This window comes from Anolis sagrei, chromosome 2, assembly GCF_037176765.1.
Source record: "Anolis sagrei isolate rAnoSag1 chromosome 2, rAnoSag1.mat, whole genome shotgun sequence".
Classification (NCBI taxonomy): Eukaryota; Metazoa; Chordata; class Lepidosauria; order Squamata; family Dactyloidae; genus Anolis; species Anolis sagrei.
In genome coordinates, this window is record NC_090022.1 from 78,128,515 (window position 1) to 78,152,541 (window position 24,027).

General features: G+C 40.6%; 1 protein-coding gene across 2 annotated transcripts in view; it reads right to left on the reverse strand.

Annotated features, from left to right (window-relative positions):
* Window positions 1-24,027, reverse strand: part of CDHR2 (cadherin related family member 2) — a 51,157-nt gene that overhangs the window by 12,028 nt on the left and 15,102 nt on the right. For both annotated transcript variants that reach the window (XM_060765601.2, XM_060765600.2), the window contains exons 10-20: window positions 22,155-22,298; window positions 21,346-21,421; window positions 18,258-18,364; window positions 17,927-18,157; window positions 15,044-15,199; window positions 13,115-13,282; window positions 12,752-12,813; window positions 11,790-12,033; window positions 10,883-11,122; window positions 9,689-9,758; window positions 8,359-8,976 (exon numbers count right to left, since the gene is read on the reverse strand). In XM_060765601.2, the coding sequence (XP_060621584.2) occupies window positions 8,359-8,976; window positions 9,689-9,758; window positions 10,883-11,122; window positions 11,790-12,033; window positions 12,752-12,813; window positions 13,115-13,282; window positions 15,044-15,199; window positions 17,927-18,157; window positions 18,258-18,364; window positions 21,346-21,421; window positions 22,155-22,298 (2,116 nt within the window). The remainder of the gene's footprint in view (window positions 1-8,358; window positions 8,977-9,688; window positions 9,759-10,882; window positions 11,123-11,789; window positions 12,034-12,751; window positions 12,814-13,114; window positions 13,283-15,043; window positions 15,200-17,926; window positions 18,158-18,257; window positions 18,365-21,345; window positions 21,422-22,154; window positions 22,299-24,027) is intronic.

Below are 24,027 nucleotides of genomic sequence, written 5' to 3' on the forward strand. Positions count from 1 at the left end.
TCGTCCATCTCCCTTATTTCTCTGATTTTCCCTAACCATTCCTCCTTATTAGGGGTAGTTTCTTGTTTCCAAACCTTTGCTAAAACTATTCTCGCTGCCGTCGTCATATAGGTAAAAAGTTTGTCCTCATTTTCTTGTAATTGTAATTCCAAATCCGTGAAGCCCAGTAAGTAGTATTCTGGTTTCTTCTTAAAAACTCTTTTCAAAATTTTTTGCAATTCTTCGTGTATCATGGACCAATACTTCATTACTTCTTTACACGTCCACCACATATGGTAAAAGGTCCCTATCTGTTGACAATTTCTCCAACATTTATCAGAGGAATTTTTATTTATTAAAGATAATTTCTTAGGGGTGGTATACCATCTGTGGAACATTTTTATCCAGTTTTCCTTTAAATCTGTTGCATATACATATTTTAATTTCTTGTTCCACATCTGTTCCCACTCTCTGAATTGAATTGGTCTTCTTATATTTTCCGCCCATTTTATCATACATGGTTTCACTTGTTCACCTTCCGTTAGCCACGTCAAGAGGATATTGTAAATAACTGTAATAACTTTTTTCCTTGCCTTCAAAACTTTGTCCCAGGTTGAGCCTTCCCAAGCAAAACCTATTTTGTTATCTTGCTTAATATAATCTTTCATTTGTAGATAATGCAACCATGTCATATTTAAATTTTTCTCCTTTAATTGGTCATAAGTCTTAATCTCTCCTGTATTTTCTTTTAAAATATCCTTATATGTTGGCCACGCTCTCCAGCCTAATAGTCTTCTTTGATGTGCCTCCATTGGGGAAACCCAAAGGGGCGTTTTAGTATAAAAATAATTTTTATATTTCCCCCATACTCTCAATAAAGATGCTCTAACAAAGTGATTTCCAAAATTTTTTTCTTTTTTCTCCCTATCATACCACGTGTAGGCGTGCCAGCCCACACGTAGATCGTGTCCTTCTAAATTCAATCCTTTTTCATTTTCTAGTAACATCCAGTCTCTGATCCATAAAAGAGCACTTGCGTCATGATACGCTTTCAGATCTGGGAGACCAAGACCTCCTCTCGTTTTTTTATCTATTAAGTTTATGTATTTAATTCTGGGCCTTTTACCATCCCAGATAAATTTCAGCAATTCTTTATTCCAATTTTTGAAAATTGTTTGATTTCTGATTACGGGTATGTTTTGAAACAAAAATAGTAATCTCGGTAACACATTCATTTTTATTAATGCTATTCTTCCTAATAAAGATAATTTCAGTGTTTTCCAATTCTTAATATCCTTCTGTATCTTACTCCAGACCGCTTCATAATTATTCTTCAACAATTGGCCATTCTTAACAGATATCCAGATTCCTAAATATTTTAGTTTTTTAACAATTTCCATTCCTGTAATAGATGTAATCTTCTCCTGGTTTTCTTTCTTTACATTTTTGGTTAAAATTTTTGTTTTTCCTTTATTCAGTTTGAAGCCTGCCACTCTTCCATATTCTTCAATTTTCTCTATCCACTTCTGAAGATTATTTATAGGATCCTCAACGATCCCTAACAGATCATCCGCAAAGGCTTTGATCTTGTATTCATATTTCCCGATTTTAACTCCCTTGATATTTGTATCTTCTCTTATTTTCTTCATCAATGGCTCCAAAGCCATAATAAAAATCAAGGGGGACAACGGGCAGCCTTGTCTTGTTCCTTTCGTAATTATAAACTCTTCAGATTCTTGGCCATTTATTCGAATTTTTGCTCTTTGTACATCATAAATAGCATTGATTGCATTTGTAAATTGTGCTCCCAAGTCCAATTCCTGGATCAACATCTTAAAAAAATCCCAATTTAAATTATCAAATGCTTTCTCTGCATCAATTGATAAAATGGCAGCTTCCTTCTGATGATTCACTTCAAAATATTCAATCAAATCAAGAACAGTTCGTATATTATCTTTCATGTACCTTCCTGGGAGAAATCCTGTCTGGTCCTCCCCTATCCAATCCAACAGAAATTCTTTTAATCTAGTCGCCAAAATATTCGTAAATATTTTGTAGTCTACATTCAGTAAGGAAATGGGTCTGTAATTCTTGATATCTTCCATTAATGAGCCTTCTTTATGTATCATCACTATTTCGGCCTGGTTCCAAGATTCCGGATTTTTTTGATACAATAATGCCTCGTTTAAGATCTTTTTTAACATTGGTAGAACAGCCTTCTTTGTTGATTTGTAAAACCCCGCCGTGAATCCATCAGGGCCTGGGGCCTTATCTGCATCCATTTTATTCAACGCTTTTTCAATTTCTTCTTCCGTAATCTCTTTATTCAACTTTTCTCGTATCTCCTCTGAGATTTTTTGCAGTTTCAATTGACTTATATATTCAGTAATTTCCTCTTTTCTTATTCCATCACTTGTATATAATTTGCTGAAATATTTTCTAAATTCATCCATAATTTCCTTATCAGTCGTATATACCTTGTTTCTTTCAATTATTTTCGTTATTTGTGTAGCTTGTTTCTTCTTGCGGACCTGTCTTGCTAACCATTTCCCAGATCTATTCGCATTTTCAAACTTTTGTTGTTTCAGAAATTTTAGCTCTCTTGCTTGTTTTTCCACCTCTAGGCGAGACTTTTCTTGTTTAAGACTCGCTAATTCCTTATTCAATTTTTTACTATCTGGTTTCTTTTTTAATTCTAACTCTTTCTCTCCAATTTTGTTCATCACTTCCTTCATTTGTCTATTTCTTTCTCTGTTTTTTCTGGCTCCATGTTGTATGAAGCGTCCTCTTAAAACGGCTTTCAGCGCGTCCCATGTTACTTGTATTTTTGTCTCTTCAATATCATTAATTTCGAAATAGTCCTTAATAATTTTATTATAATGTACTTTGTCTTCCTCAGTCTTAATCAAATTTTCATTCAGTCTCCACTTTCTTTGGTAGTTTTTATCGTTTATTTCTATTTCCAATGGGCAATGGTCTGAGATATCTCTGGGTAGTATTTCCATTTGTACTACCTTAGTAGCTAATTTTTTTGATATCCACGCCAGATCTATCCTTGTCCATGTTTGATGTCGATGGGAATAAAAAGTATAATCCTGTTTCTTCTCATTTCTTACTCTCCAAGTATCTTCCAAATCAAATTCCTTTTGAAGATCAAAAAATTTTTGTGGGAGTAACCCCCCCTCCATCTCCATTCCTTTTTGGTTTATTCTTATCTTTTTGTTTGTCCATCACTCCATTAAAATCTCCAATCAACAAGAGCTCATCAAATTCTGTTTCTCTTAGTTTTGTAGATAAAAATTGAATAAATTTAGTCTTTGGGCCATTTGGTGCATATATATTACATATTAAGATTTTCAAAGATCCCATTAAGATTGTAACTGCCACACATCTTCCTTCCTCATCCTTAAACGCCAATTCCGGGGTCAAATTTTCTTTTATATATGTTACAACTCCTCTTTTTTTCTTTTCGTATGATGAATAAAACGTCTTACCTAGTCTTTTATTTTCTAAATGTGCTACATGTTTGTGGTAGATATGCGTTTCTTGTAATAAGATGATGTCTGGGTTTGCCTTTTGTAGTTTACGAAATAATTTTTTGCGTTTCTGGGGGGAGTTCATACCATTAATATTATTTGAGAAACATTTAATTTGTCTTTCTGCCATTTTATCCAAGTAGGTCTGTGTCTTGTCCCAAGTCGCCTAGGTTCAGTTCCGAAATTCCTTGCGCTGTTATATCCGGGCCATAAGCTCCTTCTCCAAGGTCTTCTGATGTTAATGCACTACTCCCTTGACTTTTACTAAATCGCCTATATTCCTCTGGGGTTTCAATTCTTGGTTTTTTCTTCTCTTTACCATTTCCATTTCCATTACTTGGTGTCAATGCCTTTTTATCTCCTTTCCTTCCTTCAGATTTCTCCGCTTCAGATTCCTTCATTAAATTCTCGTAGAAGGACTTAGCCTTCTGTTCTGATGTTAACCAATACCTTTCTTCTTTGTAGGTTACCATGATACCCTCAATTCTCTCCCAACGGAATCGGATTGATCTTTTCTTTAACTCATCAGTAAGGAAGTAGTATTTTCTTCTTCTGCTTAAGGTCGATTGTGGGAATTCTTTCAGAACTGCAATCTTGGTTTCTTTATAGTAAATTGGGTTTTTGTTACTTCTGTATAACACTTCATCTCTAGTTTTTTTCCGTGTAAATTGTACTATAATATCTCGTGGCGTCTTATTTTTCCTTGAGTAGAATGAAGAAACCCGGTAAGTTTGGTCTAACTCCATCTCCAATTCGTCTTCTTCACATTCCAGACATTTTGCTATCAAATTTGTTATCAACTGACTAATATCTTCCTCTTTATCTTCTTGAATATTTCTGAATCGTAGGTAGTAATCCATTTGCTTTTGTAGTATCTTTTCTTGCTCTATTTCCATCTTTTCTTTTTGTCTATCTATTCCTTTAATTCTCTTCAACATATGAGATTGTGTTTCCTCCATCTTCTCCTTACTAGATTTCAACTCCTTTACTTCTCCATATAAATGGGATATATCTTTTTTTATTTGCCCAAATTCCTCTTCCATCTTCTTTTTCATTCCCTGAAACTCCTCCGTCATTTTTTTGTAATTCTTTTCTTGCTTATTGAAGAACTCTTCTTGTTTATCCGCCATATCCTTTTTTAGTGAGTCTTGTTTTTCTGACAGTTTTTTAATTTCCTTCAAAATATTCTCCATATTGAGACTAGTATCCAAGGAACCTCTTCTTAACTGAATCTTCTCCTTCTCTTGCTTCCCTTTTAATGACATCTATTCTTTATTAATTTCAACAACAATTTCCAATCAGTGTATCTATTTTAATTCATTAAATTATGATTCTTATATATGTTCTTATATATATTCGTATATAAAACTATAATTTATTTCTTTTCTTCAATTTAAGGCAATTTCCTTTGTTATATTACTTATTACTTATTACTTATTTGAATTAATTTGCAATTTATTAAATTTACTATAATTAATTAATTAATTATTATTATTAACTTATTTTATTTAAATTTAATTATATTTAATTCATCAAATTATCTTATCTTCTCCATTAATCTCCCAATCTTCTTCAATCATCAATCTTCTTTAAACAATTAATTCTCTTCCCCTAATTCGTCTGCTTCTCTTCCTGGATAGCGTCTACTTCTCGTCCTGGTCCTCGTCGTTTTCGTCTACTTCTCTTCCTCGTGGCTCGTCTTCTTCTCGTCCTCGCTCCTCCCGTCTGCTTCTCGTCCTCGAATGGCCCTTGAACGTTGCTTATTTCCAAAAAATATATCAATTTCTGCCCGTTTTGCCGCTTTCCGCCGTTCCGCCGCTCCGTAACGATCTTTCTCTATGATCTTCTTGTTTCTCTATAGTTCCGCTCTTCTTCCGCCCTTCTTCTAGGTTCTCTTCCGCCCTTTTTCTTGTTTGCCCCTCCTCTTCCTTCTGACTTCACTTCCCTTTCCTCTTTCCTCTTCGTCACTTCCTGTTTTCCTCTTTCAGACTTTGTTTATGAAGAAGGGACCCTGTAGCCACAACAATATGGCGCTCAAGGTCAGAGTACAACTCCTCTTCTTTACTCAATCGGGGGAAGTGGGAAACTGGGATAGAAAATAGGGTAGGCGGGCGGCTGCTTATTCTTCGAATCCCACTCTGGGCTTAAATTTTCTTGTCACTCCGAACTTTTCCTCCCACGCGGCAGTCAATTATATAATTCAATAGTTCAATAATTCAATAATTAATTTCCCAAGTTAATCAAATTCTCTTCCTTCCCGGATCCCTTTCGGGCCAGCATTCATGCTCTTTCGTTAGTATTCCTTGCCTTTCTCTTGCTTTCCCAGTATTGTTCTGTATATTTCTTTAACTCTTTATATCTCCAATCTTCACCCTCCTGCTCTATTCATTTCTCTGAGATTAACTCTCACGTTACCTGATGGTGAGATCTTCTTATTTTTCTCCTTTGAGGTTCTTATTTCTTTCTTCTTTTCTTTGTGCGGGCTGGCTGCGGTTGAAATGGGCTTTCGCCCGATCCCAGCGGGGTGCTTGCTTCCCACCGACCCGGATCCCCTCGCCCCCCCTCCTTGAGGGAAAGGGGTTCTCGGGGCTCTACAGGTCTCTGCGGGTTCGCTGCACCTTTGCCTTCAATCCAGCAAAGGTGGGGGAGCAATTTGCTCACCCTAAAGCGCCACTACGCTGGTCCCTCGTCGGAGCTCCCTCTCAACGAGGTTTGCCCGTCGCCATCACCCACCGGAAGTGATCCCACCAGTTCTTTACTACTGGCTGGTGATACTTGTGACATAAGTTCCAATGAATCATTTCAGCCACAGAGTTGTGCCTTTTTTTGTAGCCTGTCTGTGCAATTTTCTTGTAGCAACTGAGGATATGATCTATGGTTTCATCAGCTTCCTTGCATAGTCTGCATTTTGAGTCATCAGCTGATGTTTCAATCCTGGCCTTAATGGCATTTGTTCTGATGGCTTGCTCCTGGGCTGCAAGAATCAGACCTTCCATCTCCTTCTTCAGTGTTCCATTCGTGAGCCACAACCAGGTCTTCTCCTTATCAACTTTTCCCTCAGTTTTGTCAAGGAACTGCCCATGCAATGCTTTGTTGTGTCAGCTGTCAGCTCTGATTTGGAGTGCAGTTTTCTTATACTGATTCTTTGTCTGCTGTGCTTTGAGAAGTTTCCAATTACTGATTTCAATTAAAGCAGGCTTTTGGCTTTCCTTGACATATTCTGCCAGGGCGTGTTTTTCCTCTTCAACTGCTTGTTTGACTTGTAAAAGTCCTCTGTCCCCAGACCTTCTAGGCAGATCACTGCGAGGATGTAGTGAATTATGAATGGTCATGAGTTTTCTTGTTTTTCTGTCCAAATTGTCCAGTTCTGCGTGCGCCCAGTTTATGATGCCAGCAGTATATCTTATGACAGGTATGGCCCAGGTAATTATGCCTTGATAGTATTGCCTCCATTGAGCTTGCTTTTGAGAATGCTTCTGATTATTATTATTATAATTTTTCTGATGAGGATAATGATTATTATTATTATCATCTTTATTTACATCTCACCTTTCTCCCCATCAGAACTCAAGGCAGCTAACAATCACACAATCTAATAAAATTTTAAACAGAACAAATACAAAAAAACCAAACTATCAACTATTAATGCATGGACAAGAAATTAAAATATAATTAAAATGCAATACATACAGTTGCAATTACATTTAAAAGTCACCATTCCCCCCAAAATCCCACCCACAAACTCCCCCTCATCAGCAGCATGCCCCTCATCATCCCCCAAATGCCTGGCAGTAGAGATATATCTTGACCTGCCTTGCAAAAGGCAAACAGAGATGGGGCCATCCTGGTCTCTCTTGGGGAGGAGTCACAAAGTCTGGGAACAGCCATCCACCAAATGCACTTGAGCAGGTGGTGGGACAGAGAGAAGGCCCTCCCCAGATGATCACAAATTTTGTAGAGAAAGATATAGTTCTTCACATAGGTTTAGTCTGAAATAATATTCTACAGTGGGATAACATTGCTTTGCCTGCACACTCTCAGCCAATGGTACAGGCAGGTGTCCTCCAGCATTAGCTAAAAGGAATTGTGTGTGGCTCTTTCAATGACTGCAGTGAGGGAAACTCTGTTTGAAAAAGGTAATGGCCTGGCAGCTGGAAACAGAACTCCAATGGTTGCATTCCTTCTAGTCTACTTTCTGGGTTAGTGAAACTAGTAGAGTAGTACAGCCATACAAAAAGAAAATAACACCATTGCACTCAAGCTTATTGGTATACTGATGTGGCCACTCCAAACATCACAAAGTTCAAATGGGGATTTAAGGCAGATAGCAATTTGAGTGTATAGACTGGTCAAGCTAAACCTTTCATTTATCCCCTAAATCAACTTCTTGGCCACTGAGTTTTGGTTGATGGGTCTCCACCTCTTCTGGGGGGGGGGGGAGGGGCAGCAGATTAATAATTTGGAGAGTAGGGAAAGGAGAGATAAGGAATGTTCACTTCCTCCTTCTATAATGTATTTCTCCACTCATCCTTACATTATAATTAGCTCAACAAAGCATGAGTTATGGAACTGCTACAGATAGCCACACCGTCATCTCAACTGTAGCAACAACTGTTTTGGTCAACTATGTTCCCAGGGGATGAGGCTTAATTTTTCAGCAGCTTTTCTATGCAATTTGCATTGCAATTCAACTGGAATGCATGGCAACAACAGTAAGCATGGCTCCCTCAAGCACAGCCTGCTAGTATAGAAAGTATGTGCTAACAGGAGAGATATAATAGGAAAGAGGGAATTTCAGTGGTCAGAGGAAGTAGAAGAGCAAATTTACATTTAGTTACTTTACCGTTTTTACTGTAGGGGTCTCCCATCTCAGTGAATTCATCCTTGACACGCAGGACAAGTTCTACAAGATCACAGACCTCATAGTCTATTTCTGTACTATTCACAAGAAGTGAGCCGTTCGACTCCAGGTGGAACCACTTTTGGCATATGTTGCTTGCACTGGCTGAGCCCTTAGAGCATGTGACAGATAACTCCTGGAATAGCAGTGAGTGGTTGGTATCCACATCAGTGGCCTCCAGTACAGCTACAACTTCATTCAGAGTGGCATTTTCCAACACTTCAATGCTTTGTGGGGGAGATGGCACCAAGGATGGGGACTCATCATTGACATCCAGCACATTCACTATCACCACAGCAGTGTCGACATCAACATACCCCCCAAAGTCTGAGTTTTCAGCCTGCACAGTCAGATTGAAGAATTTTGGCTGCATCCGGTCATAGTCAAACTCAACGCCTGGACCTAAACGCAAATTTCCCTGGCACCAGCCAAATGTTTGGCAAATGGAGTTGATGAGAAAATTGTTGGAACCAACACTGCTTTCCACAATGAGGAAGGAGATACGGTTGTTAATATCTGTTTGATCAGCATCTGTGGCCTCCACACTTCCCACAAAGACACCTGGGAATGATGTACAGTTAATTAGAATAAATAAGCTTTCAGACGTATTGATCTCCCTTCCCACCCCCAAGATCATATAAAGGAATGCAGCCTTTATTTTTTGGTTTCTCATGAAAGAGAATATCTGAAACCAGGAAATGTAGCCATAGGACATTTGCGTCCTAGTTTTACCATCTCTTTTTGTTCCAAATCTTCAAAACATTCTCAGTCACCTGCTACTTCAGCCTGACATTCTGGGCTTAATTCAGTGTACAGGTAATAACCTTATAAATGTAAGTAGCTAGGCCCAACATATTGGGAAAAAAGCATTCATGTTCCCATATGAATCATCTTGTTCCTTAATATGTGAGGCACGAAGTCTGTTCTGCGAGCCTTACATCCCAACTTTGTATCTGTGTGAAAGAGAACCTTTATAGGAGTGGCCTCTTTATCCTGGAAGTCTCCTCCTACTAAGAGTCTTGTCAAAAGAGGTCTGGTTGCTTTTACGAAGACCTGTAAGATGCTTCTATTCTAGAAGGCTTTATCTAATCTAGATTACTGTCTATTTTGAGCTGTTATTGATTGTTATTGTTTAGTTCTGCGGGTTAAGTTCTTTTCTTTTTAAGACTCAACATGCATAGCTATCTCCCATTATGCTTCCATCCCCAATACATTAGTCCAATACATCCTGGTTTCCTTGAAATCTAAACCAACAATAAGGAGAGCGCAGTACCTGACAATCCTTCTTGGACAGAGAACTCATAAAAGGAACTGTTGAATTTGGGTGCATTGTCGTTTACATCCTAGAGAGAAACAAAGAACTGTTTGCAGAGCAATGTTTTGTCCAACTGTTTATATCCAAGAGTCTGGGGAATATCAGCAAAATTGGTGAATGATGGGAAGGTAAGATGCAGGTTGTGGCATTCTAGAGATAGGCGATATAGAGCATGAGACCCCAATATCATGGCTAACCTGGTGCCACAAAAGGAGTGCCATGTCTAGGGTCAGGATTAGTCCAAGACATTTTCCTTCTCAAGGTGGAGCAGTAGTTGACACTCTAGTAAAGGTAAAGGTTTTCCTCTGACATTAAGTCTAGTTGTATCCAACTCTGGGGGTTGGTGCTCATCTCCCTTTTTAAAGAGCTGGCATTGTCCATAGACACCTCCAAGATCATGTGGCATGGAGCGCCGTTACCTTCCTGCCGGAACGGTACCTATTGATCTACTCACATTTGCATGTTTTTGAACTGCTAGGTTGACAGAAGCTGAGTCTGACAGCGGAAGTTCCCCGAATTCAAACTTGCAACCTTTCAGTCAACAAGTTTAGCAGCTCAGCAGTTTAACCCACTGTGCCACTAGGAGCTTCATAGTTGACACTCCAACACATCTCAAATCAAGGCACATAGTTCTTAATGTTAACCAAATCATTGAGGTAATGAGCCAGAACCTCCCACAAGTGCCTCTCTTTATTCCCTACCTGTGTGTTTTGCACATTTTCCCATAATTACCATCTTTGCCAGAATCCTGTTGTGGCTTAACACTGTAAAAATGTCAAAAAGTAAGCAGTTGCACTTTCACAGTTTGTGTCAGGCTGGCATCTTATTCAAGGCTGTGCATGGACTGTGACATACCATAAACTGTTATGTGAGCATTTGGATTGCCTTGGAGGTTCTGCAAGAGTAGTTTTTAGCAGTAGCAAGGACGTGGATCAGCTATTCTACAATATGAAGGTGGATAGCCATATCACCTTTTGGGCATTTGCTTGTGTAATGCAGTTAGCTCCAGTATATTTATACTGGTGATGAGTTGCCTTTGTCATCTGAACAGGGCTAAAATCTCTGTTTCAGCCCAAGCATCTCTTTTATGCATCCCTTTCCCAGGCAGCTCTTTTAAGCTTTCCCCAACACCCTGATGTAGGGAACCATTACCTCTACTAGGAAAGTGACATTGACAGTGGTGTTCAATTGAGGGATGCCCAAATCATGGACAAGTATCGTCACCACCACCTTGCCATTGAGCTCCAGAGGAATGGCCTCTCGGTCAAAAGGCCCCTTGCTTCTCAGGACCCCTGTATCTGGGTTAATAGTGAAATTGCTGCTGAATTCGCCTGGCAGAATCTCAAACTGCAAACGGCTATTATCCGTGTCTGGGTCATCCTTGTCAGTAGCCTGGGAAGAGAGGTGAAGGACTTGTTAGAAGATTGCTTCCCTGAGCTCCTAAATTCTGCTGTCTTGGAAAGAGATAATCTGAAGCATGGTGAAGAAATAGCATATTTTAGTCTTTAAGAAGGACAGAAACATAGATTATATGTAGGTGGTTTCTCAATGCTGCTATGAGTTTTCATTTGCATGGATGGATTTTTATCTCCCCTCGCCCCCCAAGGCTATGGACTCTAGGATTATTGAGGCAAGGATCGCTGAAACCCTGGTATCCAGTGGGTTTGGTTCCAGGAACCTCCATGATTACTCAAGGCCCTTATATAAAATGGCAAAATGATGGTTTGCTTTTGGGACTCTTTTCCAATAATTTCAAGCTGTGGATGGTTAAATCCATGGATACAGAATCCATGGATATGGAGGGCCAGCTGTATGTAACCACAGAGGAAACAGAGAAGTACACAGAGAATCCAGACCCTCCTTTTCTCTGTTCCACCAGGCATGGCCAAGGCATTTTCTCACTCCTTATTGTAACTTATTGGTGTGGAAATGTGGTTCACCTAAAACCCACCACTGGCCATGATATGCTGATATGAATTCTCAGAAACTTAGAGCTTCACATCACATCAGAGATACTACATTCTCTTCATCCAAGTGGAATGGGATGTTTTTGCCTTACCTGGATCTCAACAGTGATATTGTCCTGACCCTCACTGACAATGACATTATAGGAGCCTGTAACAACTGGAGCATTGTTGTTGATATCAATCACTGAGATTTCCAGTTGTGTAGTGCCAGTCAAGTTGCCCCCATCTGTTGCTTGTAGGGTGGCATAGTAGACAGAGCGTATTCCCCAGTCCAGTTTACTGCCATTTGCCACTAGGATCGTCCCACTGATTTCATTAACTGTGAAAGTGGACAAACTGCACAACAGAAACACAGATGGAGTCTTAGGCTTCATATATTTGTTGTCTCAAGCGCTGAATGGAGTGAACTGAAAATTTATTTATTTACTTATTTATTTACAGTATTTATATTTCACCCTTCTCACCCCACAGGGGACTTAGGGAGGATTACAATGTACATAAACATGGCAAACATTCAATGCCATAGACACACCACATATATAGACAGACACAGAGGCAATTTAACATTCCAATTTTTTCATGAGGGTATTCTGGCCACCAGGGGAGCTGTTGCTTCACCGTCCATTTATGAGACTGATGAAGTACTTCCTCATTCTTTGCAGGCTTGCTGGAGATTTTTATGGCATCATAAATTAGTTAAATTAGCCTCCCCGCGTAGGTGGTACCTAAATTTCCTACTTGACAGATGCAACTGTCTTTCAGGCTGCAAAGCTCGACAGCAAGCTACACAAATTGGTCGGACACTCACTCCAAACCGGGCTGGCTTCGAACTCATGACCTTTCGGTCAGTAGTGATCTTAATGCAGCTGACTCCCAGCCAGCTGCGCCACAGTCCCATCATGCTGATCATGTGGGCTGGGTAACTGGAGTTTAGTCCAATATGTCCAGAAGATAACAGACTGAGGGAAAATTCTCTTATGGCAATCCCCTCCCAGCAAAAGAGGGCCTACACAATTACCCTCCTCCTGCTCTTATAGCATCTGGAGATACATACATGCTTGCCGGCAACAATTGGTAGGTGATTTCTCCATAGAGTCCACTGTCTGGATCAGTGGCCTGTAGAGAGAGAGAAAGCCAATCCTACTCACTGTTCATTTGCAGAGCTAATTCTGAGAAGGTTCTGCAGCTTCTCTAAAAATACTGCAAAATTTACCATTTTGGACTACAATGCCCAGAATCCTCCAGTCAGCACTGAATTGATAGTTGTGAAATTGAGGTATAGAGGACACCCATGATGAGTGCTCCAAAAAGTGGTCTTAAAGTACTTGATCCTATGATCCCACCCAAAAACAACTCTGTATCTCCACCCTGACATCCACTCATGGCCCAAAGGGAGCTATGGAGTTTTCTTTCTTACGGTGATGTTTGAAGAAACAACAGTGCCTGGTGGGCTCTCCTCTAGCACAGAAAGCTTGTAGTCACTCTTCTTGAACTCAGGCCTGTGGTCATTGATGTCAGCAAGATGGATGGTGACCGTGGCAAAAGAGCAGCAATCAGTTGCCCTTCCAGTGTCATTTGCAACTATCTGCCAAGATCAGAACGATTAACCAAGTCATTAAGTTGCACCCCAAGCAAATTCACCCATGTACATCAACAGAGCAGACTCCACCACACTCAGACCCATCGTGAGTGCCATTGGATCCCCCACATAAGATTTACCAAAAAAATTTGGCTGCACAGTTACAAACCCATATTGGGCTCACTGCGCACTACATCAAGGACTCGGCCCATTTCATAGAAAAAATCAGCAACCTCAAGCTCAATACCAATGACAAACTGATCAGCTTCAATGTGGTGTCTCTATTTACCATGGTCCTGGTAGCAGACAACATTGCACTAATCAACCAGAAGTTCCCAGAAGACATCACAGCTCTGTTTCACCATTGCCTCACCACCAGCTACTTTCAGTGGGACAATGAATTCCATGAACAGAAAGATGGAGTAGCTATGGGGAGCCCTCTCAGCCCAGTCATAGCAAATTTCTACATGGAACACTTTGAAAAACAAGCCCTGGAAACAGCAACAAAAAAAACCCACTATATGGTTCAGATATGTGGATGACACCGTCACCATTTGGAGCCATGGGGACGAAAAGCTAAACAGGTTACTAAACCACCTTAACAGCATCCACCCAAACATCCAATTCACCATGGAAAAAGAAAATGAAGGAAAACTGCCTTTTCTAGATGTCCTTGTCATCCGCAAACCAGATCGACAACTGGGTCGAACAGTTTACAGAAAACCTACACACACAGATAGATAGATACTTACATAAAAACTCCAACCATCACCCAGGTTAATTTAAAAAAAAAAAAGCATTATCAAAGCCTTGGCAGACGATGCAAAAAGAATCTGCGAACCCCACCTCCTCCAAGATGAACTGAACTACCTAAACTGGGCTTTACAGGCCAATGGATACTCCACCTCAGACATCAGAAGAGCTGCAAGACCGAGAACAAGCCATGAGAGTAGCTCCAACCAGAGGAAAAGTGTGCTTGCCATACATCAAGGGAACCACTGACCGCATAGGGAAGCTGATGAGGAAACATAACCTACAAACTATCTACAGACCCACTAAGAAAATCCAACAAATGCTATGTTCAGCAAAGGACAAGAGGGATCCTCTCACCTCTGCAGACACCTACCATATACCATACAGCTGTGGACAAGTCTACATAGGGACCACCAAATGCAGCATTGCCCAAACATGAATCAAAGAAGATGAAAGGCACCTGCATCCTTGGAAAGACTACATCAACTCTCAATTATTGGTTCTTTGTGGGTGAGTAGATGGCAACTACTGGATGGCATATGTTTGGTATTAGAAACTAGAGCTGATGTGGTCTATCCAATGCAAGAATTAAAATATGGACCGTGGCCTCACTGTTACTACACCATTGCAACAAGAGCGACTGGTCTTGCAAAACCCTCTTATAGTGCCAAGGCTTATTGAATATGTTTTTCTGTGGGTGAGCAAATGGCGACTACAGGATGGCATATGTTGGGTATCAGAAACTAGAGCTGATGTGGTCAATCCAATGTAATTTTCTGAATCAGCACCCCAAATATCCAAACCGAATTTAAAGTTGACCAAAAACTGATTAGTAACCCATTTGCTACTGATGTTGGAGAGTGGTCCCTGGTCAAGTGGTCCCTGGTCAAAGCAGTTCCTGGTCAAAGTAGTCCCTGGTCAAAGCAGTCCCTGGTCAAAAAAAGGTTGGGAAATACTGTTTTAGAGAGAAAGCTGCCTGCAAAGGCAAAGGGTCTACCTTTTTGTTTCTCTCACCTCCACAGTCATAGTTGGTTTCTTCTCATAATCCACAAGACTTGGTTGCCTGACTAGAACCTGCACAGCACCTTCATTCACAATCTTCTGTGGTGACACTGAAAAAGCCAAGGCATCCGGGCCCTGCAAAGACAGCTGGAAGGTGCCATTGGAACCCTGGTTGGAGAAAAAGGCAGAGGGACACTGAAGCAGGAAGCTTTTCACATAGTTTGTGAGCCAGAAGGAATCATGTTTTACCACCTAGGAGAATGAAGACTCAGTGTGGGGTTTTTAAAGCTCAGGATCTCCCTCTGTTTTGTTTATTATTTGCTTGTTTGTTTGGTCTGCAAGCTTTGGAAATGGCAGACAGGTTACACCACTGCACACCTTCTGTTTGCTTCCTTGGTGTTTGCACTGCATTTTTAATCATAATGCTTCATTTGTAAAGTAAGGTCTCAAGCTCCTATCAAAAGAGCATCTGAACAACTTTCCAGACTGTGTGTCGTGACACATTACTGTGTCAATTGCAGTGTATAGGAGTGTTGCATGAACATAAGGAAGAAATGTCAAAAATCTTGGAAATGTATGTTATTATCTTCCAAATCATATATTTTTAAAATATAAGTAAAAGGTTTTTATGAGATATGTTTTGTCCCCATACATTTTGTTATTACAATTTATGAATGTGTCCATATTGTTTCTAAGGGATTGGTTTAACCTCCGGTTTGCTAGAAAAATGAATCCCTGTGCCATGAAATGATGAATGTCTAAAAACATGTCACTAACATGAAATGTTTGGAAATCTTAGATGAACCCCTAAATTAAGGGTAGGGATCGTGTCCCTTTACTGCAAATCCCATTAGCCCTAGTCAATGCAGAACAATGCTAGGAGTTGGAGTCTAACAATTTCTGGAGGGCCACGTGATTCCCACTGTGGCCCTAAATCAATATACAAATGCACCAGAAAAGTATGATGAAACAAGCTGAGATATGTGTTGTCGAAGGCTTTCAGGGCCGAAATCACTGGGTTGCTGTGAGTTTTCTGGGCTGTATAGCCATGTTCCAGAAGCATTCTCTCCTGATGTTTCACCCACATCTATGGCAGGCATCCTCAGCGGTTGAGGGATCTGTTGGGAGCTAGGCAAGTGAAGTTTATATATCTTTGGAATAATGTCCAGGGTGGGAGAAAGAACTCTTGTCTGCTTGAGGCAGGTGTGAATGTCCTTTCTCCCATCCTGGACATTCCACAGATATATAAATCCCACTTGCCTAGTTTCCAAAAGATCCCTCAACCTCTGAGGATGCCTGCCATAGATATGGGGGAAACGTCAGGAGAGAATGGTTCTGGAACATGACCATACAGCCTGGAAAACTCACAGCAAACAAGCTGAGATACTTTCATTAATTTTTAGATGAGCATTCAGAAAAAGTAATTAAGACCAGTTGGAACAAAGATGTTCCAGGTGGCAAATCGGTTAAGCGGGCAGAAACTCCCTGGGCCATTAGCAAACGAAACTGCTAATGTCTATCCCAGCATTTAATATGAATGTCCTGATTTGATCAATGACGCAAGAGATTAAGAATAAGGTCCCTGCAGCATACTTGAAGAATTGAGCAAATGAGCAACTGATAAATCCAAAGATATGCTTTAAAATGTAATGAGAATACAGAGAAAATACATTTTGGGGCTGTTAACAACAAATTTCGCTCTGTAAATCTTGCAAGCTCACAAGATGGTGTCGATAGTTCAAATAAAAGTTACTTTTTGACTTTAGGTCCCAGACAACATGGCCAATAAAAAATAATGTATCCAAGCTCTGGGTATCAGTGAGAAGCAATAGGGACAGCTGTTCCTTGGAAGACATCAACTATTCTTTTTATCTTTTATAGAACTACATTGTAATATGTATGTTTATAGAATTCTTGCAATGTTTGTGTGTTTTGACTGTGCTGTGACCTGCCTCAAGCCATGAGGAGAGGCGGGTAAGAAATACAATGATTATGATTATGATTATTTGGAACACAACAAGATTAGTACACAGCAAACAAGGTCACTATGCTGGCTGTTGTATCAGATCACAGGTCGGACTCTTCCCAAGTGTCTAGGACTGTGTGATGTATCAGTGAATAATGCATGCAGATCCCAGTGGGGTGGCCTTTTGCAGTTGATAGATGGTAATTTTGTCAAAGTCGATTGTGTTTAAGTGCAGGTCAAGGTCTTTAGGCACTGCACCCAGTGTGCCGATCACCACTGGGACCATCTTTACTGACTTGTGCCAGAGTCTTTGCAGTTTGATCTTAAAATTCTCATATCATGTCAGCTTTTACAGTTGTTTCAATCCTGCTGCTGCTGTTGTTGTTAGGTTAGGTTAAGGTTTCCTCTGACATTAAGTCTAGTCATATCCAACACTTGTGGGGTGGTACTCATCTCCATTTCTAAGCTGAAGAGTCGGTGTTGTCTGTAGACACCTCAAGGTCATGTAGCAAGCATGACTGCATGGAGTGTTGTTACCTTCCCGCCAAAGTGGTACCTATTGGTCTACTTGCATTCGCATGTTTTCAAACTGCTAGGGTGGCAGAAGCTTGGGCTAACAGCGGGAGCTCACCCCGCTCCCTGGATTCGAACTGGCAACCTTTTGGTCAGCAAGTTCAGCAGCAGCTCATCATCAGGGGTTAAATTATTATTATTATTATTATTATTATTATTATTATTATTATTTTAAAACGTATTTCCTTGTAATTCTGCCTTGGCATTGACCCCATCCACAGGATGTTCAACTATGATGATGTTGGTGATGATGTTTATTATTATTTATAGCCTGTTTTTTCTCCTTACAACAGAGACTCAAAGAGGCTCACAATAAAACCAGTGAGAGACCATTTAAAACCTCACCTCCTGCTCACCTTGTCAGGATCATAGGCTGCGATGTTGAGCTCAGCCACTGGTGTTCTGGCAGAAGCATGCTCCTCAATATTCCCAGTGAAGTTGTCCTCTGGAGGCCCTGTGAAGTTGCAAGCAGGGTAATCACACCAGTAGAACTGAGGTGTATTGTCGTTGATGTCCATGACCTGGATAGTGACAATGGTGCTGACTTGTGCCACCTGGTGGTAAATGTTGAGGTTTCTTTCTCGAGCCTGAATATTGGAGCAAGAGAAACAAATGAAGGCCTTGTGGAAGACTATGCGCCTGTGGATGGGGGAGGCTCCCGCTTACCAGGATTAGCCTGCTACTCACCACAACCTGGAGCTGCAACTCCTCGCCTGGAACACCCTCTCGGTCCAGGTTGCCACTCACAGAAATGACCCCTGTGGTATTGCTGATAGTAAACAAGCTAGTTGTATCTAGAAAAGAGGGGGAAGAGGAAAATATCTCCTGAGCCATGTAAGAGCAGACAGTAGATTTCTTAAGAAGGAGAGGAAGACAAAAGTGTAACATTTAATAATCATCATCATCATCATCATCATCTTTATTTATATCCCACCTCCTCTCCATAAGGACTCGGGGCTACTCACAACAGAATCAAGTCACAATATATATATATATATATATATATATATATATATATATATTGGGAGGGATAGCCAATACTCCAGAGGACAGGAGCAGGATTCAAAATGATCTTGACAGATTAGAGAGATGGGCCAAAACTAACAAAATGAAGTTCAACAGTGACAAATGCAAGATATTCCACTTTGGCAGGAAAAACGAAATGCAAAGATACATAATGGGTGACGCCTGGCTCGAGAGCAGTAAGTGTGAAAAAGATCTTGGAATCCTCGTGGACAACAAGTTAAACATGAGCCAACAATGTGATGTGGTGGCAAAAAAGCCATTGGGATTTTGGCCTGCATCAACAGGAGCATAGCGTCTAGATCTAGGGAAGTAATGCTACCCCTCTATTCTGCTTTGGTTAGATCACACCTGGAATATTGTGTCCAATTCTGGGCACCACAATTCAAGAGAGATATTGACAAGCTGGAATGTGTCCAGAGGAGGGCAACTAAAATGATAAAGGGTCTGGAGAACAAGCCCTATGAGGAGCGGCTTAAGGAGCTGGGCATGTTTAGCCTGAAGAAGAGAAGGCTGAGAGGAGATATGATAGCCATGTATAAATATGTGAGAGGAAGTCTCTTCCCTGGAGACTAGGACATGAAACAATGGCTGCAAACTACAAGAAAGGAGATTCCATTTGAACATGAGGAAGAACTTCCTGACTGTGAAAGCTGTTCAGCAGTGGAGCTCTCTGCCCCGGAGTGTGGTGGAGGCTCCTTCTTTTTAAACAGAGGCTGGATGGCCATCTGTCAAGGGTGATTTAAATGCAATATTCCTGCTTCTTGGCAGGGAGTTGGACTGGATGTCTCTTCCAAGTCTTTGATTCTATGATTCTATGATACGCTGTGAGCCGATCTGAGTTTGCTGTTAGCTGTTCTGAGTCCCTCTATGGAGGTAGAGAAGAACGGTATAAATAAATATAATAAATAACCATAAGGACAAGACAGAATATATAACAAAAAATCATAAACACAAATTTAAAACAATATCACAATAAATAAATACATTGCTTAAAATTGCACTGGATTTAAACAACATATTGCACCGCAGAGGCAAAAGCACTTTAAAACCAACAGTTTAAAACATTTCCATTCTCCAGACAGTTCCTATTAACTGCTTTCCCTTTAGACTTCAGAAACAAAGGAGCTCCTTCAAGGCAACCTTCCTAAAGCGCCTTCAATGCTTTCAAATTGGGCTTCTGCCCTCCCTTCTTTCCTTAGAATCATAGAATTCTAAGAGACCTCGTGGGCCATCCAGCCCAACCCCCTGCCAAGAAGCAAGACAATTATGTTCAAAGCACCCCCGACAGATGGCCATCCAGCCTCTGTATCAAAGCCTCCAAAGAAGGAGCCTCCACAGCACTTTGGGGTAGAGAGTTCCACTGCTGAACAGCTCTCACAGTCAGAAAGTTCTTCCTAATGTTCAGGTGGAATCTCCTTTCCTGTAGTTTGAAGCCATTGTTCCACGTCCTAGTCTCCAGGGCAGCAGAAAACAAGCTTTCTCCTTCCCCCCTATGACTTCCCCTCACATATTTACCCATGGCTATCATATCTCTCTCAGCCTTCTCTTCTGCAGGCTAAACATACCCAGCTCTTTAAGCCTCTCCTCATAGGGCTTGTTCTCCAGACCCTTGATCATTTTAGTCACCCTCCTCTGGACACATTCCTTCCTTCCTGATGGCAGTGGGGGTGTAATCTGCCTGGTACTTTCAGCATGCTTTCCAAGATGTGAAACTCTATCCCTTCAAGTGGGTTCAGCATCTTGAATAGTTCCCTTACATTTCAGACTAAAACCTAGAGTGGATTCACTGAACCACCTCCTCTGCTCTGGTGACAATTCTGGAAGTATCCATAGTCTGTCACAGGGACATACACAAACAACTGGAGAAGAAGTATCCTGGCAGAAGATAAGATGGCATCTTGAAGGAAATTGATAGAGCAAGCCTTATGTGGCCTTGCAGCAGTCATACAAAACATGTAGGCAAGGATGTCCTATTCAGCAAAGGAGATGTTGGCTACAGTATCTGTAGAAGGCATGGTTGAGTAAAGTGTTCTCTGCAGACAAAGAATCAATGCTTTGTACAGGAAGGGTGGCTTGGAGAACCATAACAATAAATAATATGATTTTTTTTAAAAAAAAACTTTATTTGTGTTCTGCCCTATCTCTCCAAGGGGACTCAAGGCAGATTCCAACAAACAAAAAGGCAAACATTCAATGCTGTAACAGGACCATAAATACAAATACAAAATACAATAACAACCCTACCAAGTCCCAAAGTGAGCCGACATCTATAGTCAAATTAAACTTGCAACCTCAAATTAAATAGTAGCATAGCCGATCAAGTAACTTAACTCAACATAAAAAACATCAACGTAGAAATCAATTTACAGATTGAATTCTATGGGTGAACCAGAATGGGTGAGATGGACAGTGATGCTATTTTCTACATGGACACCACATTTGGTCACAAGGCACAACATGATGTGTACAAATCCACCAAAGTGTGCTTGGTTGGAATAGGATGTTTATGTTACATGTTATGGCTAATTATATGCCAGCAATCGCAATGAGAAGGACCAGAGACCCACTAAGATTTAGGAGGGACAGAAACCGAAACCGATTTCCCCAGCTACACTTCTGTCAAGATGTCCACACCCATTTATGCAAAGACATGATACTCCAGCCCTAGACTACAGGAATCCTAACCATGGTCTTGCTTGATAGCTCATTCCCCATCTCTCTGCAATCCCCTTGCCCTCCCATTACTCACTAGTGATGCTGTAATAGATAATATCATTCACATCCTTGTCTCCATCAATGGCAGTCACCTGGACCACAGATGTACCCTAGAATAAAGAAAGTCACAAGTAAAAGAAATGCCTATTTTGTGCTACCCATATCAAGTTGGGGGGGGGGGGGGAGCCATCTCCACTATAATTAAATTCAAATTAAACAGTGGGTTCTTAATCAATGGAGCTAGTAAGAAAACAGACCAGACAGAAGAATTGTGAACTAGTGGTGGTGTGCTAATAGCTTTCAAGAGCTCTCACAGTACAGCAGGTTGTATCCCATAGTTTGTACTGGGAACTGAGTTAAACCTGTCTACAATAAGATGTGGTTTATTCTCACAGTATGAGTCACATCAGATATCACATTGTTTCTTTTCTCACACTCCTTGGTTGCAAGATAGACTTTCTAAGAACTGCTGACTTAAAATACATGGTTTCCTGTTTAGGTAATGGAGGGCTATTAAATACCATATACTTGCTACACATATAACTCCAAATCCTACTGTTGCTCCAGGTATAGTAGATTAATTGAATCAATTTATTTCAGTTTCTTTAAGTGTTAACATAGTAAATTACCACTGATTCAGTGCGGCTCTTCTACCTGAGACTAACGATAGTATTCAGGACATATATTAACACATGTTGACAACTGCACACATACACTCTAAGTTTTAATGCAATGCCCATCCTACAAAGGGTATTGCATTGCAACTTTTCTATAACAGAAACTTCAATTTTTTTCTTTTGAGGGGTGACCCCCCACCCCAAGAAACCCAAAAGTGATCCTTACCAAGGGGCTGTTCTCTGGTACTGAGCCTATGTATGGCTCTCCCAAAAACTGGGGGTCCAGGTCAGGCACATCAACAACCGTCACAGATAGGTAGGCTGTATTGTTCTGATAGATAAATGCACCATTCAGCAATCCCCCACCATCCTGGAGATTAAAAACAAAAACAAACAAGGATAACTTGAGTATCTTGTCATGCTTCACCTATTCCAGGGCTGGCCATATTGTGGGAATCTAAAAGACATTTTTCAGAACCCTCCAAGGGAAGTCCCACCCCCAGAAAACAAAACAAGTTTCATATCACTACCCCCTTTGGAGAGGTGAAAAAAAGCATGGGAGGCCTTTCTTATTTTTCTGGGGATTAGTGATTCTGGAGGCCCCCAGAAGTGACACATCTGTGTGTGAGAGAGAGAGAGACAAAGAGAAAGGGAAGTCAATGACATATCTAGGGACATAGAGAATATATAGGAGTGCATGCCATCATAGGCAATCACTTGTGACCCAGCATGATTGTCTTCCAAAGTTAAAGTCTTGGTGATAGATCCATCAGTGATAGTGAAGACCTGTTCTGGATCCACATGGTCTTTCACAATGAGGATATATATTTCCAGATGTAAGGCAGTCACAACAAGGGTTTGCTTGAGGCACCTTCTTCTTGGCATGTTTTCCCCTTTGCCCTCTATTCATACCTCTTCAACGGACCTTATCCCATTTGGGGGGGGGGGGGGTTAGCATCATCTAAGTGTGGTGTTTAGTAGTGGAGCATTGCAAATCACTATGTTCTGTTATTTATAACTTATCACAAGTCGTTTGAATTTGCTGCTTTACTTGTTTTCATCCCTATCCCCTGAGAGTGTGGATTCTCTGGCCTCTCCCCTTTTTTAAAAAAAATGAATGTGTCTAACTTCAACATTGCGAAGGATCAAACTCAAATATTAAAGGCAAAGAAAACTAGCAACCTCCTAAAGTAGTGCTATTTCTTACTTTTATTAATTGCCATGCAAGGATTGGGCAGCTGCATTAGTACCAGGGACTGTTTCTGATTTTTACAGTGGGTACTCACAGGAAGGTTTTTTAACTGGGAGAAGGGGGGGAGGGGCAAGGGATAAAGTCTAAAGTTCTTGGTACTGTTGGTAACAGTTGACCTCCAGTTAGAACGCTCAAGGGCCAGGGCTTCCCAGTTCTCGGTGTTTATTTCACATTTTTAAAGGTTAGCTTTAAACCCACTTTTAAATCTCTTTTGCTGTCCATCAACATTACATTTTACATTCTTTAGCTGAGAGTAAAGTGACTGCTTTGGAGATGGTGATCAGGCATTCAGATAATATGGCTGGTCCAGTGAAGTTGATGGTGGAGGATCATCATTTCAGCGCTGGTGGTCTTTGCTTCTCCAGAATGCTGGCATTTGCCTGCCTGTCTTCCCAAGAGATTTGCAGGATTTTTCAAGGCAACAATGATGGAATTTTTCTAGAAGTCATGTTTGTAGATGGTCCATGTTTTGCAGGCGTTCAACAGTCAGGAGAACAATAGCTTTATAAACAAGCATCTTGGTGTCCCTACAAATGTCTCGATCCTTGAACACTCTGTTTTTACTGGCTTTAACCTCCCACAAACCTTTGAAAATTCATCTTCAGTTTGCTTTTTGGAACCACCTAAATTAACAGTCTAAATATGTTCTATCTTAAACCTCTTTCTCCATAAACGAACTAGGCACAGATTCTGAAACAAATCATCTGAATTTTAATTGGAATTCTGGGTCTATTGTTATCTTCCTTTGTTTTCCTTATTCTCTCTGTATTAAAAAAATTCCTCTAGTTTCTTTAATTTAAATATATACCTGGGTATTTGGAGACATTGATTTAAAAGGGGATTTCTA